The following is an 18281-nucleotide window of genomic DNA, read 5'->3' on the forward strand; positions in this document are numbered from 1 at the left end:
CTTACAATGTCTAACTTTTCTTGAAAAGTTCGTCTTGAGAATGGCTATAATGGTTATAATTATATCCTCGACCAAATCGATATCTTCTCCTCCTTCCGCCATTGTGGGTTGAAAAAACAGCTTAGTAGTACGTGAATTAATTCGTTTATCAAATTCAGTTTCCTAGATCTGCATAGACCTGCCCATAGGACCTGCCTCTCAATATTGGTAATCCAATCAAAAGACGTGCACGCACTACGCCTGCTAGCTGGCTCCTGTGTAACACTGGAGCCAGCTAGCAGGCGTACAATAGCCAACTCTAAAGCTGATTGGTTGACACTAAATTTTCATTTCCATTCACTATAAGCTACAAGCGCCCGCACTGTTGATTCTGAAGGCCTGAGGGCAGATTTTAGACCCCTGGCAACACATGATGGCTGAATATGATTGGATAAAAGATCTAACATAAAGACCAGCCCTCCAAATCTCAACCTGGGGCTGGAAGCAGTGCAACCAAGAGGAAAGCTATGAAATGAAGAGTATAACTCTTACTCTGGGGAATAATTTAATACATATTTGTGGGAAAATATATAAAAAAAATAAAAAAAATTATATTCTGATGTTTAGGCCAGCAGAGAAGGCCTTGCAGGCCCTGACGGCCCACCACTGTTCAAACGTTCATAGATGACCAGCAGGGTATTATTATAATAATAATAGCAGTAAAAATAATAATCATCACAGTGGTTGTAGAGGGTGTAGCAGGTCAGCACCTCAGGAATAAATGTCAGTTGGCTTTTCATAGCCGAGCTTTCCGATTTCCGACAGCAGGTGCGGTAGAGTCGAAAACAGCAGGTCCGGACAAGGTTGCACGTCCGGTGAACAGATCAGGGTAGTCACAGGCAGAACAGTTGAAACTGGAGCAGCAGCACTACCAGGTGGGCTGGGGACAGCAAGGGGTCATCGGGCCAGGTAGTCCTGAGGCATGGTCCCAGGGCTCAGCTCCTCCGGGAGGAGAGGGAGGGGGAGAGAGAATATATTAGAGGGAGCATACTTAAATTCACACAGAACACCGGATAAGACAGGAGAAATGCTCCAGACATAAGACTGACCCTAGCCCACCGACACAAGCTATTGCAGCATACATACTGGAGGCTGAGACAGGAGGGGTCAGGAGACACTGTGGCCCCATCTGACGATACACCCGGACAGGGCCAACCAGGCAGGATATAACCCCACCCACCCAATGCACGGCCCTCACACCAATACAGGGATATCTTCAACCACCAACTTACTAGCCTGAGACGAGGCTGAGTGTAGGCCACGAAGATCTCCCCCGCGGCACAAACCCGAGGGGGGAGCCAAACCCGGACAGGAAGATCATGTCAGTGACTCAACCCACTCAAGTGACACACCTTCCTAGGGACAGGATGGGAGAGCACCTATAAGCTTGTGACTCAGCCCCTGTAATAGGGTTAGAGGCAGAGAATCCCGGTGGAGACAGGGGAACCGGCCAGGCTGAGACGGCAAGGGCAGTTCGTTGCTCCAGTGCCTTTCCGTTCACCTTCACACCCCTGGGCCAGACTACACTCAATCATAAGACCTACTGAAGAGATGAGTCTTCAATATAGACTTAAAGGTTGAGACCGAGTCTGCGTCTCTCACATGGATAGGCAGACCATTCCATAGAAATTGAGATCTATAGGAGAAAGCCCTGCCTCCAGCTGTTTGCTTAGAAATTCTAGGGACAATAAGGAGGCCTTCTTTTCGTGTTCGTAGCCTACGTGTAGGTATGTACGGCAGGACCAAATCGGAGAGATAGGTAGGAGCAAGTCCATGTAATGCTGTGTAGGTTAGCAGTAAAATCTTAATCAGCCCTAGCCTTTACAGGAAGCCAGTATTGAGAGGCTAGCACTGGAGTAATATGATACATTATTTTGGTTCTAGTCAAGAGTCTAGCAGTCGTGTTTATCACTAACTGAAGTTTATTTAGTGCGTTATCCGGGTAGCTGGAAAGTAGATCATTACAGTAGTCTAATCTAGAAGTGGCAAAAGCATGGATTGACTTTTCTGCATCATTTTTGGACAACGTTTCAGATTTTTTGCAATGTTACGAAGATGGAAAAAAGCTGTCCTTGAAATAGTCTTGATATGTTCATCAAAGAGAGATCAGGGTCCAGAGTAACGCCAAGGTCCTTCATGCTTTTATTTGAGACAGTACAACCATCAAGATTGTCAGATCCAACAGAAGATCTCTTTGTTTCTTAGTACCTAGAACTAGCATCTCTGTTTTGTCCGAATTTAAAAGTAAAACGTTTGCTGCCATCCACTTCCTTATGTCTGAAACACAGGCTTCCAGGGAGGGCAATTTTGGTACTTCACCATGTTTCATCGAAATGTACAGCTGTGTATCATCCGCATAGCAGTGAAAGTTAACATTGTTACCAGTTGACATCACCAAGAGGTAAAATATATAGTGAAACAATAGTAGTCCTAAAACGGAACCTTAAGGAACACCGAAACTTACAGTTGATTTGTCAGAGGACAAACCATCCACAGAGACAAACTGATATCTTTCCGACAGTTAAGATCTAAACTAGGCCAGAACTTGTCCATGTAGACCAATTTGCGTTTCCAATCTATCAAAAGAATGTTGTTATCGATGGTGTCAAAAGCAGCACTAAGGTCTAGGAGCACAAGGACAGATGCAGAGCCTTGGTCTGACGCCATTAAAATGTAATTTACCACCTTCACGAGTGCAGTCTCAGTGCTATGATGGGGTCTAAAACCAGACTGAAGCATTTCGTATATTGTTTGTCTTCAGGGAGGCACTGAGTTGCTGCGCAACAGCTTTTTCAAAACATTTTGAGAGGTGTGGGAGATTTGAGAGAGGCCGAATAGTTTTTTAAAATAATTTTTATTTAGCTTGATCACTTGCTAGCTAATTTGTCCTATTAGCTAGCTTGCTGTTGCTAGCTAATTTGTTCTGGGATATAAACATTGAGATGTTATTTTACCTGAAATGCACAAGGTCCTCTCCTCCGACAATTAATCGACACATAAAACAGTCAACAGAATCGTTTCTCGTCATCTCTCAACCTTCAAGGCCTTTTCATCTTTGAACTTATATGATGATGGGCATCTACACTTTCATAGTATTAACACGACAACCGGCAATGAGGAGATGGGAGAGGCAGGACTTGCAGCGCGATCTGCATCAGAAATAGGAATGACTTCTATTTTAGCCCTTGGCAACGCAGACGCTCGTTGGCGTGCGCAATATTTGAATAACATATATTCCAAAATGTATTTTGCAACGCGAGCGGTGTAGTCAGGGTATTAGCCAGCACCATCTTCAGATTAGCCTTTACGTCGGTAGCCCTGCCCCCTGGTAAACAGTGTACGATCACTGGATGATTCTCTTTAAGTCTGATACTGCGGGTAATGGAGTCGCTAAGGACTAGGGTTTTCAATTTGTCAGAGCTAATGGTGGGAGGCTTTGGCGGCTCAGACCCCGTAACTTGTGGAGGAGAGACCAGAGAAGGCTCGGCCTCTGACTCCGACTCATTGCTTAATGGGGAGAACCGGTTGACAGTTTGTCGGCTGAATGAGTGACACCTGTTGAGCATTCCGAAAGCATTTCCTTCCAGAAGCCATGAGAAAATTGTCATGTGGAATTTGACTGCGGTCATGACTCGTAACAGCCCTATTCATACCATGGATCATTTAGCTATTTGGATCTAGACTTTTAGGACCCTTTTAGGTATAACAAAAATTATGAATTTGGCCTTTACTACTATAGTCCATAGAAACGCATTGAATAACACGTTCATAAATGGCAAGAAGACAGTCAAAAAATAAATCATATGGTTTTAAAGTGTCTGTCCTATATCTAGGAGATGTAATATTTCCTGAGCTTTCTTATATCTTTTTTGCACACATTTAACCCCATTTAATTTTGTTCGCACTTAAACTACCTCCATACTTCCATTTATTTGTATTTCAGACGAGTTCCTTGGGGCTTGAAGGGGTCTCATCTTTCTGTAGAGTGGACGTAGTTTACTGTGTAGACCGTTTGGACGCTACAGATGTTTTTGTCAGAAGACCCATGGTCTGACAAACACCGCTATAGCTCGGCCATCTTCCACCGCAGATGCAGAAGGCCCGACACAGGCTGATGCGGTGGGATTGAGGCGTAGCGCATGCAAAAAACAAATATCTCCTAGCATAAACTGAAGGATTTTGATGGGACTTTAAAATTGTTTTTACTTAGATTGACACATGGGTGTGTCAATAGACTCTTAAGGATTAATAGGAATGGAATCATTCTTCTAAAACTGTCTGGCTAGCTAATAAACATACGGTGCAGATAAATACTTCAAATTAATTGTTTTACAACACATTTCTTATCACAGCACTGGCAAACCATAGTTGATTAACTCCCTGACCAAATGTTTGATTTTCTATACCATTTAAGAAGGTTCATGTCTAATTCCTTATTCTATGCATACTGTAGTCTATATGTAAAATGTATACATATTAAATACTTTTTCTCTGTTTTCATATTTAGGACTATAAGCCAGAGGAAGACCCAGCCATCTTCCATTCGGAGAAAACTGGAAGAGGACCGCTGGGACCAGGATGGAAGGCATGTCTGAAATTACACTTGTTCTGTTTTAATTTACCATATTTGACCATAGATTTTCAAAGTACAAGAAGCATATTTGTTTTCCAAATCTAGCTTTGAATAGAAGTGATTTACATGTTAAATCTGGGTATCCTTTGCCTCGCTCATTCCTCCCCTTCACTCTCTTTTACTGTGTAGAAGGAGCTCCACAACAGTAACTGTCCCTATATGACTGCCTATAAGCTTGTAACGGTGCATTTCCGCTGGTGGGGGCTGCAGGGACGAGTGGAGAACTTTATTCACAAGGTAAGAGCTTAGAAGAGCTAAGAGCATCATTATATTCACTAGACTTTTTGCTGCACCGTCTTCTTCGCAGATCCCCAGATTTTAAACTTTTCTATTGAAATTACAACCTTTTCTTACCTTTGGATGTGGCTTGGCAACGCAAGATTCTTGCTGCGCAGCTCAAATTTACAGTGAACATCACAGAAGCCAGTAAGCATGCATTTAACAAACTATTGAACTTTGCCAACAACTTGTTTTTATTTTGTCTTTTTTTTTTACATAATTTTTTTTAGCCCTTTTTCTCCACAATTGGTCTTGTCCCATCTCTGCAACTCCCGTACGGACTCGGGAGAAGCCGATGCCGAGACCCCTGCGTCCTCTGAAACACAACCCAGCCAAGCTGCGCTGCTTCTTGACACAATGCCCGCTTAACCCGGAAGCCAGCCGCACTAATGTGTTGGAGGAAACACCGTACACCTGGCGACTGTGTCATGGTGCATTGAGCCTGGCCCGCTACAGGAGTCTCTAGTGCGCGATAGGACAAGAACATCCATGCCGGCCAAACCCTCCCTTAAACCTGGACGACACTGGGCCAATTGTGCACTGCCCCATGGGTATCCCGTTCGCGGCCGGCTGTGACAGAGCCTGAACTCAAACCAGGATCTCTAGTGGCACAGCTACGCAGTGCCTTAGACCACTGCGCCATCTTTGCCAACAACTTTTAACGTTAAACATTTTACACTGTTGAATAATGCAACTAAACCATATTTCACTTGTCAATAATGCAACAATTCACAAGCAAATCAAATGTTATTTGTCACATGCACCGAATACAACAGGTATAACCTTACCCTTAAATGCTTACTTACAAGCCCTTAACCAACAATGCAGTTCAAGAAATAAAGTTAATAAAATATTTATTAAATAAACTAAAGTTAAAAAAAAAATCGAATCAATCAAAAAGTCACACAATACATTTGCATAACAATAACGAGGCTATATACATGGGGGCACTGGTACCGAGTCAATCAAATTGCATTTGTCACATGCGCCGAATACAACAGTGAAATGCTTACTTACAAGCCCTTAACCAGTTTTAAGAAAAATACCACAAAAAATAATTAAAGAGCAGCAGTAAAATAACAATACGGTAGCAGCAACATTGTGTACAAAATAAGTTACAATGTGAAATAGCACGGTTGGTTAAGAGCCCATCCCTTCCGGCACCATATAATGTGCTGGGTTAGTCGAGGTAATTTGTAAAGTGACTATGCATAGATAATAAACAGCGAGTAGCAGCAGTGTAAAAACAAAGGGCGGGGTGTCAATGTAAATAGTCCGGGTGGGCCTTACTCTGACACTGCCGAGTATATAGGTCCTGGATGTCAGGAAGCTTGGCCCCATTGATGTACTGGGCCGTACACAGTACCCTCTGTAGCGCCTTACGGTCATTTGCCGAGCAGTTCCGAAGCTAAACAAAATCATTTCTGCATTCTCCTAACATCATAGATTATTAACTACTAGTTAGTAGCTAACATTAGCATTCAGCTATCTGAACCTTAGCTTTTACATTGCAACTTTTGCGTATTAAAGTTAGCTTAGAATGATCAATATCATGAAAATCATTACATGAGATGAAAGCAAATTGCGACCTGAAAATGTTGGTCACTGGTAGTATATATTTAACCTTTATTTAGCCAGGGAGTCATGCTGGGACCACGGTCTCTTTTGCAGATGAGCCCTGCAAGAACACATCAATAAACAACAATTACACTATTGTTAGGTTCTTTATTTTTCAGAGTAAATAACTCATGGACACTAGACAAGCTTTAACCAAGTTTAATTATCCCCAAAGGTTCTGTACAGCTGTATTCAGACAGCAAAACATTTCTCACCATCACAGTTATATACCTCCACTTAAAACACTCCTCCTTCTCTCCAATCCTTACATTTTATGGTTCTACAGGAAGAGAATAAACAGGATACCAAACCTTTATTACTCCCTTAAGAGAATCTGTTCTCCCCTCTCTGACCTCAATCCCTCCTTCATCTAATTCACAGATGTCCATCTGTCTCCCCTGTTTCACACATTGCTCTCCTCTCGTCCACCCAACACATTCCGAAGCCATCTGTCTTTCTTCAGAGAACCATTAATTTCTGACATAAAGCCAAGTCTTTTTCATTTCCTATCATTCATTTAATATCTCAATGTTCAAAGTTTTGCCGATTCCAACACTATACACGTAAAATTACACAATACATGAAACGCAAACATGAAAAGTAAAACACAATCATATGAAACAAATGCATTCTTCAGTAAACAGGTCCTGTAACATCTGCCTGAATTGACAGAGGCACCAACTTTAGGGAGTTTTGGAGATCATTCCACATGAGGCACAAAAAAATGAAAAGCAGATTTACCTTACTCAATGGAGATTGAAAAGATTTCCAGGGTTATATAGACTGGAAATTTGTTTTAAGAACCGTTTCACTTGAACTGGTTCTGAACTACTGTAAAATGCATATCCCTACCAGAGAGAGAGCCCTCAAAGATCCCAACAAAAAATCAATTGTCCTGCATGATCTCTTTGTGGTAGTACATTCCAATTATCTTTTTTTTTTTCTTTAATATATGTAAAGCAGATTGACATGCCCTACTAGATTTAGGATGGATCAATAAGAAAATTCTATTGTGGGGCCTTGCTTGTGTAAGAAAGGTTGAGGACCCCTGCTCTAAGCTCTCTCGATTGCTTAAAAACACATCCTCTCATTGTCTCCTCCCTTTCATTTGCAATGATTGGAAAAGAACTTGACAGGTGAAGACAATAGGGTAAAGGTCGTCATTAGGCAGGTTTGTACCTAGTCACTTTAAGATCAGTGCAATGACAATTAGAAAAAGAGTTCCATAAGAATATATCCCTCTCTCTCACCACACTCTCATATCCCCTCTTCTGCCCTCCATCCCTCCCCCTCCTGGAGCAGCAAGAGAAGCGCCTCTTCACTAATTTCCATCGGCAGCTCTTCTGCTGGCTAGACCGTTGGGTGAACCTAACCATGGATGACATCCGCCGGATGGAGGAGGAGACACAGAGAGAGCTGGACCAGGTATGCATTCATAAACCCTGATATTGAATGAATATTGGGCACCATTTTCTGCCTGCTAAACAGTCCTTACTATTATCTGTACAGTCTCCAATGGTGTTCAATTGGGTGTTAATGCACTTGTGAAAAAGGAGCGGTACTATTTACTTTAGAGGAGTTCTACTCATTGATACCTTTACTCTTGTAAATGGCACATATAAAACCATATAGAGACAAAGTGCATTGGAAATCTCACTTTAAAAATAGTTAGAATGTGTGACAAAATACATACAGTGCATTCGGAAAGTATTCAGACCCCTTGACTTTTTCCACATTTTGTTATGTAACAGCCTTATTCTAAAATGTATTAAATGGTATCTCTGGTATTTCCAGAGTTGTTCGATCAGGTTGAAGTCCGGGCTCTGGCTGGGCCACTCAAGGACATTCAGAGACTTGTCCTGAAGCCTCTCCTGCGTTGTCCTGTTGGAAGGAGAACCTTCGCCCCAGTCTGAGGTCCTGAGCGCTCTGGAGCAGGTTTTCGTCAAGGATCTCTCTGTACTTTGCTCTGTTCATCTTTGCCTCAATCCTGCCTAGTGTCCCAGTCCCTGCCACTGAAAAGCATCCCCACAGCATGACACTGCCACCGCCATGCTTCACCGTAGGGATGGTGCCAGGTTTCCTCCAGACGTGACACATGGTATTCAGGCCAAAAAGTTAAATCTTGAATTCATCAGACCAGAGAATCTTGTTTCTCATGGTCTGGCAGATAGCCTAGTGGTTAGAGCATTGAGCCAGTAAACGGATGGTTGCTAGATCGAATCCCCGAGCTGACAAGGTAAAAATCTGTCGTTCTGCCCCTAAGCAAGGCAGTTAACCCACTGTTCCCCTAGCGCTGAAGACGTGGATGTCGATTAAGGCAGCCCCCCCCCCGCACCTCTGATTCAGAGGGGTTGGGTTAAATGCGATAGACACATTTCAGTTCGACAACTGACTTCTTTAGGTTCCTTTTGGCAAACTCCAAGTGGGCTGTCATGTGCCTTTTACTGAGGAGTGGCTTCCATGTGGCCACTTTACCATAAAGGGCTGCAGAGATTGGTTGTCTTTCTGGAAGGTTCTCATCTCCACAGATGAACTCTGGAGCTCTGTCAGTGACTATCAGGTTCTTGGTCACCACCCTGACCAAAGCCCTTCTCCCCCGATTGCTTAGTTTGGCTGGGCGGCCAGCTCTAGGAAGAGTCTTGGTGATTCCAAACTTCTTCCTTTTAAGAATGATTGAGGCCACTGTTCATGGGGACCTTCAATGCTGCAGACATTTTTTGGTACCCTTCCCCAGATCTGTGCCTCGAGACAATTGTCTTGGAGCTCTACAGAGAATTCCTTCGACCACATGGCTTGGTTTTTGCTCTGACATGCACAGTCAACTGTGGGACCTTATATAGACAGGTGTGTGCCTTTCCAAATCATGTCCAATCATTTGAATTTACCACAGGTGGACTACATTCAAGTTGTAGAATCATCTCAAGGATGATCAATGGAAACAGGATGCACCTGAGCTCAATCTCAAGTCTCATAGCAAAGGGTCTGAATACTTGTGTACGGCACACCTTTTATTTTTAATACATTTGCCAAAATAAAATAAAAACAGTGTTCGCTTTGTCATTATGGGGTATTATGTGTAGATTGAGGATAAAAACATATATTTAATTAATTTTAGAATAAGGCAGTAACGTAACAAAATGTGGAGAAAGTCAAGGTGCCTGAATACTTTCCAAATGCACTGTATATATCCAAAGAGATGTCAAAAGAAAACAGCTAAAATAAACAAATGCAGATAGTTTGCTGTCATTTCAGCTGGAGAGTTTTACATCTTTGTTTGCTGTCGACAGCTTGTTAGCTAGCAAGTGACAAGAATGTTAGCCAGCCTTCATTGCAACCATTCTTTGATTGCTTAGCAACGAAAAAGCATTAGCAACCAGATTTTTGTCCAGACTATTTCTTCGAGGCAAAGATGAACAGAGCAAAGTACAGAGAGATCCTTGATGAAAACCTGCTCTAGAGCGCTTAGGACCTCAGACTCGGGGCGAAGGTTCACCTTCCAACAGGACAACAAACCTAAGCATACAGCCAAGACAACGCAGGGGTGTCTTTGTGACAAGTCTCTGAATGTCCTTGAGTGGCCCAGCCAGAACCTGGACTTGAACCTGATCGACCATCTTTGGAGAGACCTGAAAATAGCATTGCAGCGACTCTCCCCATCCAACATGACAGAGCTTGAGAGGATCTGCAGAGGACAATGGGAGAAACTCCCCATATACAGGTGTGCCAAGCTTGTAGCGTCATACCCAAGAATGCTGTAATTGCTTTAGCTGTAATTGCTGCTAAAGGTGCTTCAACAAAGTGCTGAGTAAAGGGTCTGAATACTTATGTAAATGTATGTATATGTAATGTATATTTCAGGATTTTTATACATTTGCAACAATGTCTAAACAAGTTTTTCCTTTGTCATTATGGGGTATTGTGTGTAGATTGAGAAAAAAAACACAATTTAATACATTTTAGAATAAGGCTGTAACGTAACAAAATGTAGAAAAAGTAAAGGGGTCTGAATACTTTATGAATGCACTTTACATATCAATGATGCTCATGCATGATTTTTCCTTGCTCAGAGAAGTTGTTGTCTTGTCAGGACACTGTTCACTCTATGGTACAAGGATAATAGCAGTTGTAAATTGCAACATTGAGGTCATAGAGGCAGTCCGCACGGTTTATACAAACCAGTCATTGGATTTTTCTGTTGCTTTAACCATTTTAGAGAGGGAAGCTCTTTCTGGCAAATGTCAAACATCAGGGTTTGATACTGTGACCAAACAGTCACATTTGCAGCTGTTTGACTTGGCAGTGCGACACACATTTTTTATTGGTCTCAAGGGTGCCAGTGATTGATAGATTTTTTTATTTATCCATTTAAAAAATGTTTTGACCTAATCACGTTAGTTTTTGGTTCACAATTTGCTATTTTTAATGATTTATTGAAACTAATTTGCAATTGACCAAAAATAAACCATATTTCCAGAGGCAACAACGCCACTGGATTGCCTGTCTGTGCACGTAGGGCCTATATGTCTACCACAGTGGCGGACAGTGCCGTTTAAGATGAGGGAGGATGATTTTATTTTCATAACCATGGCCTTATTCCTATTACAGCATATTGGATGACTCATTCATATTCCATTCACCCAGTTCAATGTAACAGCGATAGGTTTAGGCTACTACATGATACTTAAATTTCCCCTATACCCATCATGAGGTTGCTACAACCTAGCCTATGAATGAAAGTTTAAAACGTAGGTGCACACAGTTCGAGAGACAAATGAGGTGACCAACCGTGACATTCAATACCGCCTTGCACACATTTGCCTACATCTAGCTGATATGGGGTGTAATCATTAGTCCAACAGTTGCAAACAAGTTTCTATTGGACAAATTCAGGTATGTTTATCCCCGTTTTGTTCCGTTTACTTTCTTTTGAAGAAATGTTTTTCAACAGAATCGGCAGAATGAATACACCCCTAATCACGCATAAACAGAGTTCACTCATAACAGCCACGTTATATTCCTTCGCTTCGCTTGTGGACTTCAATGCACAAATCATCAGCTGTATGTAACTAGGGCTGTTGCGGTGACCGTATTACTGCAACACCAGCGGTCACTGGTCATGAAGGCTGTCAAATTCCACATGACCGTTTAGTCACAGTTATTAGGCTTCTCCAAGCTCTGATGCTGCTGCTTATCATTAGTAACCTGCCAAACTTGCTAACTGCCTGGTACTCAGCACTCTGTTGTCCCTCAAATCACTCTGACATCAATGAAATGCAATTGAAAATCTAATCACTTCATGAGAGGGGTGAAGAGGCAGTGGCTCAGGTGGTTGATGTCCTTGATGATCTTTTTGGCCTTCCAAAAACATCGGGTGCTGTAGGTGTCTTGGAGGGCAGGTAGTTTACCCCCGTTAATGCATTAGGCAGACCACACCACCCTCTGGAGAGCGTTGCGGTCGGTGCAGTTGCCGTACCAGGCGGTGATACAGCCCGACAGGATGCTTTCAATTGTGCAGCTGTTAAAGTTTGTGGGTTTTCGGTGCCAAGCCACATTTCTTCAGCCTCCTGAGGTTGAAGAGGCTCTTTTCTGCCTTCTTCACCACATTGTCCTGTGTGGGTGGTCCATTTCAGTTTGTCAGTGATGTGTACGCCAAGGAACTTGAAGCTTTCCACCTTCTCCACTGCAGTCCCATTGACATAGATGGGGGGGGGGGGGGGGGGGGGGTGCACGCTCTGCTATTTCCTGAAGTCCACAATCATCTCCTTTTGTTGACATTGAGTGGGAGGTTGTTTTCCAGGCACCACACTCCCAGAGCCCTCACCTCCTCCTTGTAGGCTGTCTCATCATAGTTGGTAATCAAGCCTACCACTGTAGTGTCGTCTGCAAACTTGATGGAGTTGGAGGCGTGCTTGGCCACACAGTCATGGGTGAACAGGGAGTACAGGAGGGGGCTGAGCACGCACCCTTGTGAGGCCCCAATGGTGAGGATCAGTGGAGGTGATGTTTCCTACCTTCACCACCTGGGTGGCAGCCCGTCAGGAAGTCCAGGACTCAGTTGCACAGGGCGGGATTCAGTTCCAGGGCCTCAAGCTTAATGATGATCTTGGAGGGTACTATGGTGTTGATTGCTGAGCTATAGTCAATAAACGGCATTCTTGTCCAGATGGGATAGGGCAGTGTGCAGAGTGATGGCGATTGCATCTATTGCGGCGATAAGCAAATTGAAGTGGCTGTAGGGTGGCAGGTAAGTTAGAGGATGTGATATGATCCTTGACTAGTCTCTCAAAGCACTTCATGATGACAGAGGTGAGTGCTACGGGGTGATAGTCATTACGTTCAGTTACCTGTGCCTTCTTGGGTACAGGAACAATGGTGGCCATCTAAGTGTGAGACCAACCGTTATTTGCTTGACAACCACCGGCTGACAATTTTGTGACCGCCACAGTCCTATATGTGACCAGGCGAAAAACCTTTCCCAAGCCAAACCTCTACACACAGCCTACGTCGTTGTCACCATATTAGCTAAAGTAACGTCATAGTCAGCATAGCTAATAGCAGTGGTGGATAAAGTACCCAACTGTCATACTTGAGTAAAAGTAAAGATACCTTAATAGAAAATAACTCAAGTGAAAGTCACCCAGTAAAATGCTACTTGAGTAAGTCTAAAAGTATTTGATTTAAAATATACATAACCAGATGGCACCATTTTTATTTATTAAAAAAATGTAATTGCGGAAAGCCAGGGACACTCCAACACTGACATAATTTACACACAAAGTGTGTGTTTAGTGAGTCCACCAGATCAGAGGCAGTAGGGATGACCAGGGATGTTCGGTTGATAAGTGTGTGAATTGGACTGTTTTCCTGGTCTGCTAAGCATTCAAAATGTAATGAGTCATTTTGGGTGTCATGGAAAATGTTGGTGTAATGGTGTAAAAAGTACAATAATTTCTTAAGAAATGTAGTGAAGTTTAAGTAGTCAAAAAATATAAATAGTAAAGTATAGATACCCCAAAAAACTAAAGTAGTATTTTAAGTACTTTACACCACTGGCTAATATAACTAATGTGTTTGTAAACCAGCTACAATCATGCAGTAATGTTAGTGTAAGCAGTTACACCGGTGGGCCCCGGTGGCAATAAATTAGTAATACCAAAAGCTTACCTTGACTTGGAAGAGTGCCAGTGTTGTTGGAAAGTCATAGCCACCTAGCTAAAATAGCATCCCTCTGTTTGAGCAGGGTGTTTCAGTAGGCTAAACTAGCTAGCTGCATTTGGTAACTAAGTAAGTGAAAGTTAAACACCGGAAGTGCTACCTTGTCCCAGACCTGCTGTTTTGGACTTTCTCTACCGCACCTGCTGTCTCTTACTCTGGATGATTGGCTATGAAAAGCCAACTGCTGGTATTCTATGAACGTTTGAACATCTTGGCCATGTACTATTATAATCTCCACCCGGCACAGCCTGAAGAGGACTGGCCACCCCTCAGAGTCTGGTTCCTCTCTAGGTTTCTTTGTAGGTTCCGGCCTTTCTAGGGAGTTTTCGTGCTTCTACATCTGCATTGCTTGCTGTTTGGGGTTTTAGGCTGGGTTTCTGTACAGCACTTTGTGACATCGGCTGATGTAAAAAGGGCTTTATAAATACATTTAATTGAAGAAAAATACACTCTTTCTTCTCCTTGATTTTGGAAGAAATTAATTTCTTAAGAACTGTTAAACTATTTTATTTTTTCTCTGAGTCATCTACTCACCAAATGTTATACACTGCAGTGCTAGCTAGCTGTAGCTTATGCATTCAGTACTAGATTCATTCTCTGATCCTTTGATTGGGTGGACAACATTTCAGTTCATGCTGTAAGAGCTCTGATAGGCTGGAGGACGTCCTCCGGAAGTTGTCATAATTACTGTGTAAGTCTATGGAAGGGGATGAGAACCATGAGCCTCCTAGGTTTTGTATTGAAGTCAATGTACCCAGAGGAGGACGGAAGCTAGCTGTCCTCTGGCTACACCATGGTACTACCCTACAGAGTGCTGTTGAGGCTACTGTGGACCTTCTTTGCAAAATAGTGTGTTTTAATCAGTTAAAATCAGGGGAAATTAATTAATTAAACTATAAATATCAGCTACTAGAGCGACTGAAATGACTGCAACACTTAACAAAGAGCTGCAGTTAGTTTCAGAATGGGTGGCAAGGAAGAAGTTGGTCCTAAAATATTTCTAAAACTAAAAGCATTGTATTTGTGACAAATCATTCACTAAATCTAGTAATAAATAATGGTGAAATTGAGCAAGTTGAGGTGACAACTGCTTGGAGTAACCCTGGATTGTAAATTGTCATGGTCAAATCATATTGACACAACAGTAGCTAAGATGGGGAGAAGTCTGTCCATAATAAAGCGCTGCTCTACCACCTTAACAGCACTATCAACAAGGCAGGTCCTACAGTCTCTAGTTTTGTCGCACCTGGGCTACTGTTGAGTTGTGTGGGCAGGTGCCACACAACTCAATTGGCTCAGAACAGGATAGCACGGCTGGCCCTTGGATTCACACAGAGCGCAAACATTAATAATATGCATGTCAATCTCTCCTGGCTCAAAGTGGAGGAGAGATTGACTTCATCGCTACTTGTATTTGTGAGAGGTATTGACTACTGGCACACAGCTCAGACACCCGTGCATACCCCACAAGACATGCTATCAGAGGTCTATTCACAGTCCACAAGTCCAGAACAGACTATGGGAGGCGCACAGTACTACATGGAGCCATGACTACATGGAACTCTATTCCACATCAGGTAGACTACATGGAACTCTATTCCACATCAGGTAGACTACATGGAATAGAGTTCCATATAGTCATGGCTCCATGTAGTACTGTGCGCCTCCCATAGTAGAAGCAGATAAAATACACCTTTGGAACAGCGGGGACTGTGAAACACATGCATACACACACGATGACATACACACGTACACATGGATTTTGTGTTGTAGATATGTGGTAGTGGAGTAGTGGCCTTAGGGCACACACTTAGTGTGTTATAAAATTTTACATTCATAACAGATTTCACAACTGCTTTAATTTTGCCAGACCCCAGGAAGAGTAGCTGCCTTGGCAGCAGCTAATGGGGTTCCAGAATAAATACAAAGGGCTCTATTCAATCTGTAAAGCTGAAGCGTTACAGATTCCGCAATATAATTTTAAAGGGAATTTCCGATTGAGCCGACATATGCAGCATTTACCATGAATGCAGTCTCCTCTAAAGCAGGAATATTGAAATGTAAAGGCAATCACACTGTAAAGATAAACTTCTGTGATGTGGATTGAATAGAGTCCTAAGTGTCTTGCTCAAGGGCACAGCGACACGTGATATAATCTAGGATTTGATACCTACAACCCCCTGGTTAACAGCTCACTTCCTGACCGATTTTTCCCATCGGACCTGGGATTAGAACTGGCAACCCTCCTGTTGCTGGCTTGCATCTCTGACCACTATGCTACTGTGCTTGCCACCTCGCAAGGCTACCTTACGAGCATGTCCAGTGTAGTCAGGCCAGGCAGTCCACACCTGCTGTCAGATCAGCAGCACAGGATCGGCAGCACGACCAGGTGGACTGGGGACAGGCACAGCCAGCAATCATCGGGCCAAGGTGTCCTCAGCTGTCGTCCTACGGTCTCAGGCCCTCCGGAAGGGGAGAGAAAGAGGGGAGTTACTGGGAGAATGCTTACGATCACACGGCCCACCGGATATGACAAGTTGACCCTAGCCCCTCTCAACATACTGTATAAGCTATTGCAGTAGTTGTCATACAAGACTGTACACTAAATGTGTTTTGCTATGGCTTAAAATCATATTTTAACAAAAATGTATGTTGCTTTCGTGGAATGTCTGGAAAATGTGTGATTGGATGCATTTTTACATGTTGCTGGTATATAATGTATGGTTTTTCCTCTGCTTTTTTCAGATGCGGAATGAGGGATCTGTCAGAGGAATGAAAGCAGGAGAAGACTAGACAGAGGGCGGGAGAAAGATTGGATGGAAGAGAGGGATATGGGGCTATGTTCAATCAACCATTATTCGACCTTCAGTCCCCCCATGGCCATTCACAGCGTGCCACATCACCGAGTCCTTCCACACATGAAACTGTCATCCCTCATCCAGGAAGTGTCTGTGTGTGTGAGAGTGTATGGTTTCTATGAGAGAATGTGTTTGAGTGTGTATCTTTGTCATAGTTTTTGTCCTTGCTTTTCCGTTGGCTCTTAACCTCATTATTTGCTGGCAAATTCATTGTTTTTTACCAAAAAATATTACACGATATCAACCTTTTTATATTAAGTATTATTACCCTCACTGTTTTTTTTATTCATTTTGAACCATTAGCTCGTGACTATGCCAGTGAATCCCATAAATCACCCCCACTATTAAGTCTGTGGTGCATTTCTCCTATTTACACATGTATCTAAATTATGATGATAACCAATCACTTATTTTAATTCAAATGTATGCTACTTCAAGTCTCAGTGGTAGCTTCAGATTGAAGAGAACCTGTGAGATGGTCACCATTTTATTGCAGACCTATGAAAGTTTTGAGATGATTGAGTGGATGACATGTCTTTTAAACTTGAGTGGAACCAGTGGAACCCCTCCCGCCTCTGCCCAGACCACGCTTCCAAAGAGTTGGGTTGGCCAGGTAACTTTTGGAGAGTTGAGTCTGATTTACAATAATAATAAAGACTAATATTGACTATCATGAGGCACGGGGTACTGTAGATATGTTGGTAATCCCATCTTTTTCAGTCTGTGTTTCACCGTACTTGGGTGTCAGCTTGACATTTTGAATTTCACTTCTGGTCTGCTTGTTTTTCTTGCCAAAATATTCCCAGGGTCCTGGGATTAAGCAATTTATGCTTTGCAGCGAATGCCTTCTATTTCATCGATTGGATATAGCAAACTTATATTCAGTAGTACTGATGTATTGCTATTGTAGAATGTGATACCACTGTATTTGTGTAGAACTGATAGCTAAGAAAAAAGTTTCGGAGGAATTAACACAGTATGTCAGGTGTCAACATAGGTCAAATGGGACAATGTTGACACTGCTCGCTTTACTTCTGTAGAGTAACCGATGTGAAATGGCTAGCTAGTTAGCGGTGGTGCGCGCTAGCAGCCTTTCAGTCGGTGATGTCACTTGCTCTGAGACCTTGAAGTAGTGGTTCCACTTGCTCTGCAAGGGCCGCGGCTTTTGTGGAGCGATGGGTAACGATGCTTCGTGGGTGACTGTTGTTGATGTGTGCAGAGAGTCCCTGGTTCGAGCCCGGGTATGGGCGAGGGGACGGACGTAAAGTTAAACTGTTACAAGAGCATGACACTGATATCTAATTAGAGCCAAGTAAGCTGCATTAACTTGAACAAAGCGCTGTGTGTTAAATGACAATTGTTTCCATTAATACCTTTTAATGCATTTTTTACATTACATTTAAGTCATTTAGCAGACGCTCTTATCCAGAGCGACTTACAAATTGGTGCATTCACCTTATGATATCCAGTGGAACAACCACTTTACAATAGTGCATCTAACTCTTTTAAGGGGGGGGGGTTAGAAGGATTACTTTATCCTATCCTAGGTATTCCTTAAAGAGGTGGGGTTTCAGGTGTCTCCGGAAGGTGGTGATTGACTCCGCTGACCTGGCGTCGTGAGGGAGTTTGTTCCACCATTG

At 42.8% G+C, this 18281-nt stretch overlaps 1 protein-coding gene across 1 annotated transcript in view; it reads left to right on the forward strand.

The window, feature by feature from the left end:
* pitpnbl (phosphatidylinositol transfer protein, beta, like) overlaps nucleotides 1–17318 on the forward strand; it is a 40106-nt gene extending 22788 nt beyond the window's left edge. The window contains exons 8-11 of the mRNA XM_071412560.1: nucleotides 4547–4624; nucleotides 4802–4909; nucleotides 7871–7993; nucleotides 16529–17318. Of these exons, the coding sequence (XP_071268661.1) occupies nucleotides 4547–4624; nucleotides 4802–4909; nucleotides 7871–7993; nucleotides 16529–16576 (357 nt within the window). The 3' untranslated portion in view covers nucleotides 16577–17318. The remainder of the gene's footprint in view (nucleotides 1–4546; nucleotides 4625–4801; nucleotides 4910–7870; nucleotides 7994–16528) is intronic.
* Nucleotides 17319–18281: the final 963 nt, after the last annotated feature.

Source organism: Salvelinus alpinus, chromosome 1, assembly GCF_045679555.1.
Source record: "Salvelinus alpinus chromosome 1, SLU_Salpinus.1, whole genome shotgun sequence".
Lineage (NCBI taxonomy): Eukaryota > Metazoa > Chordata > Actinopteri > Salmoniformes > Salmonidae > Salvelinus > Salvelinus alpinus.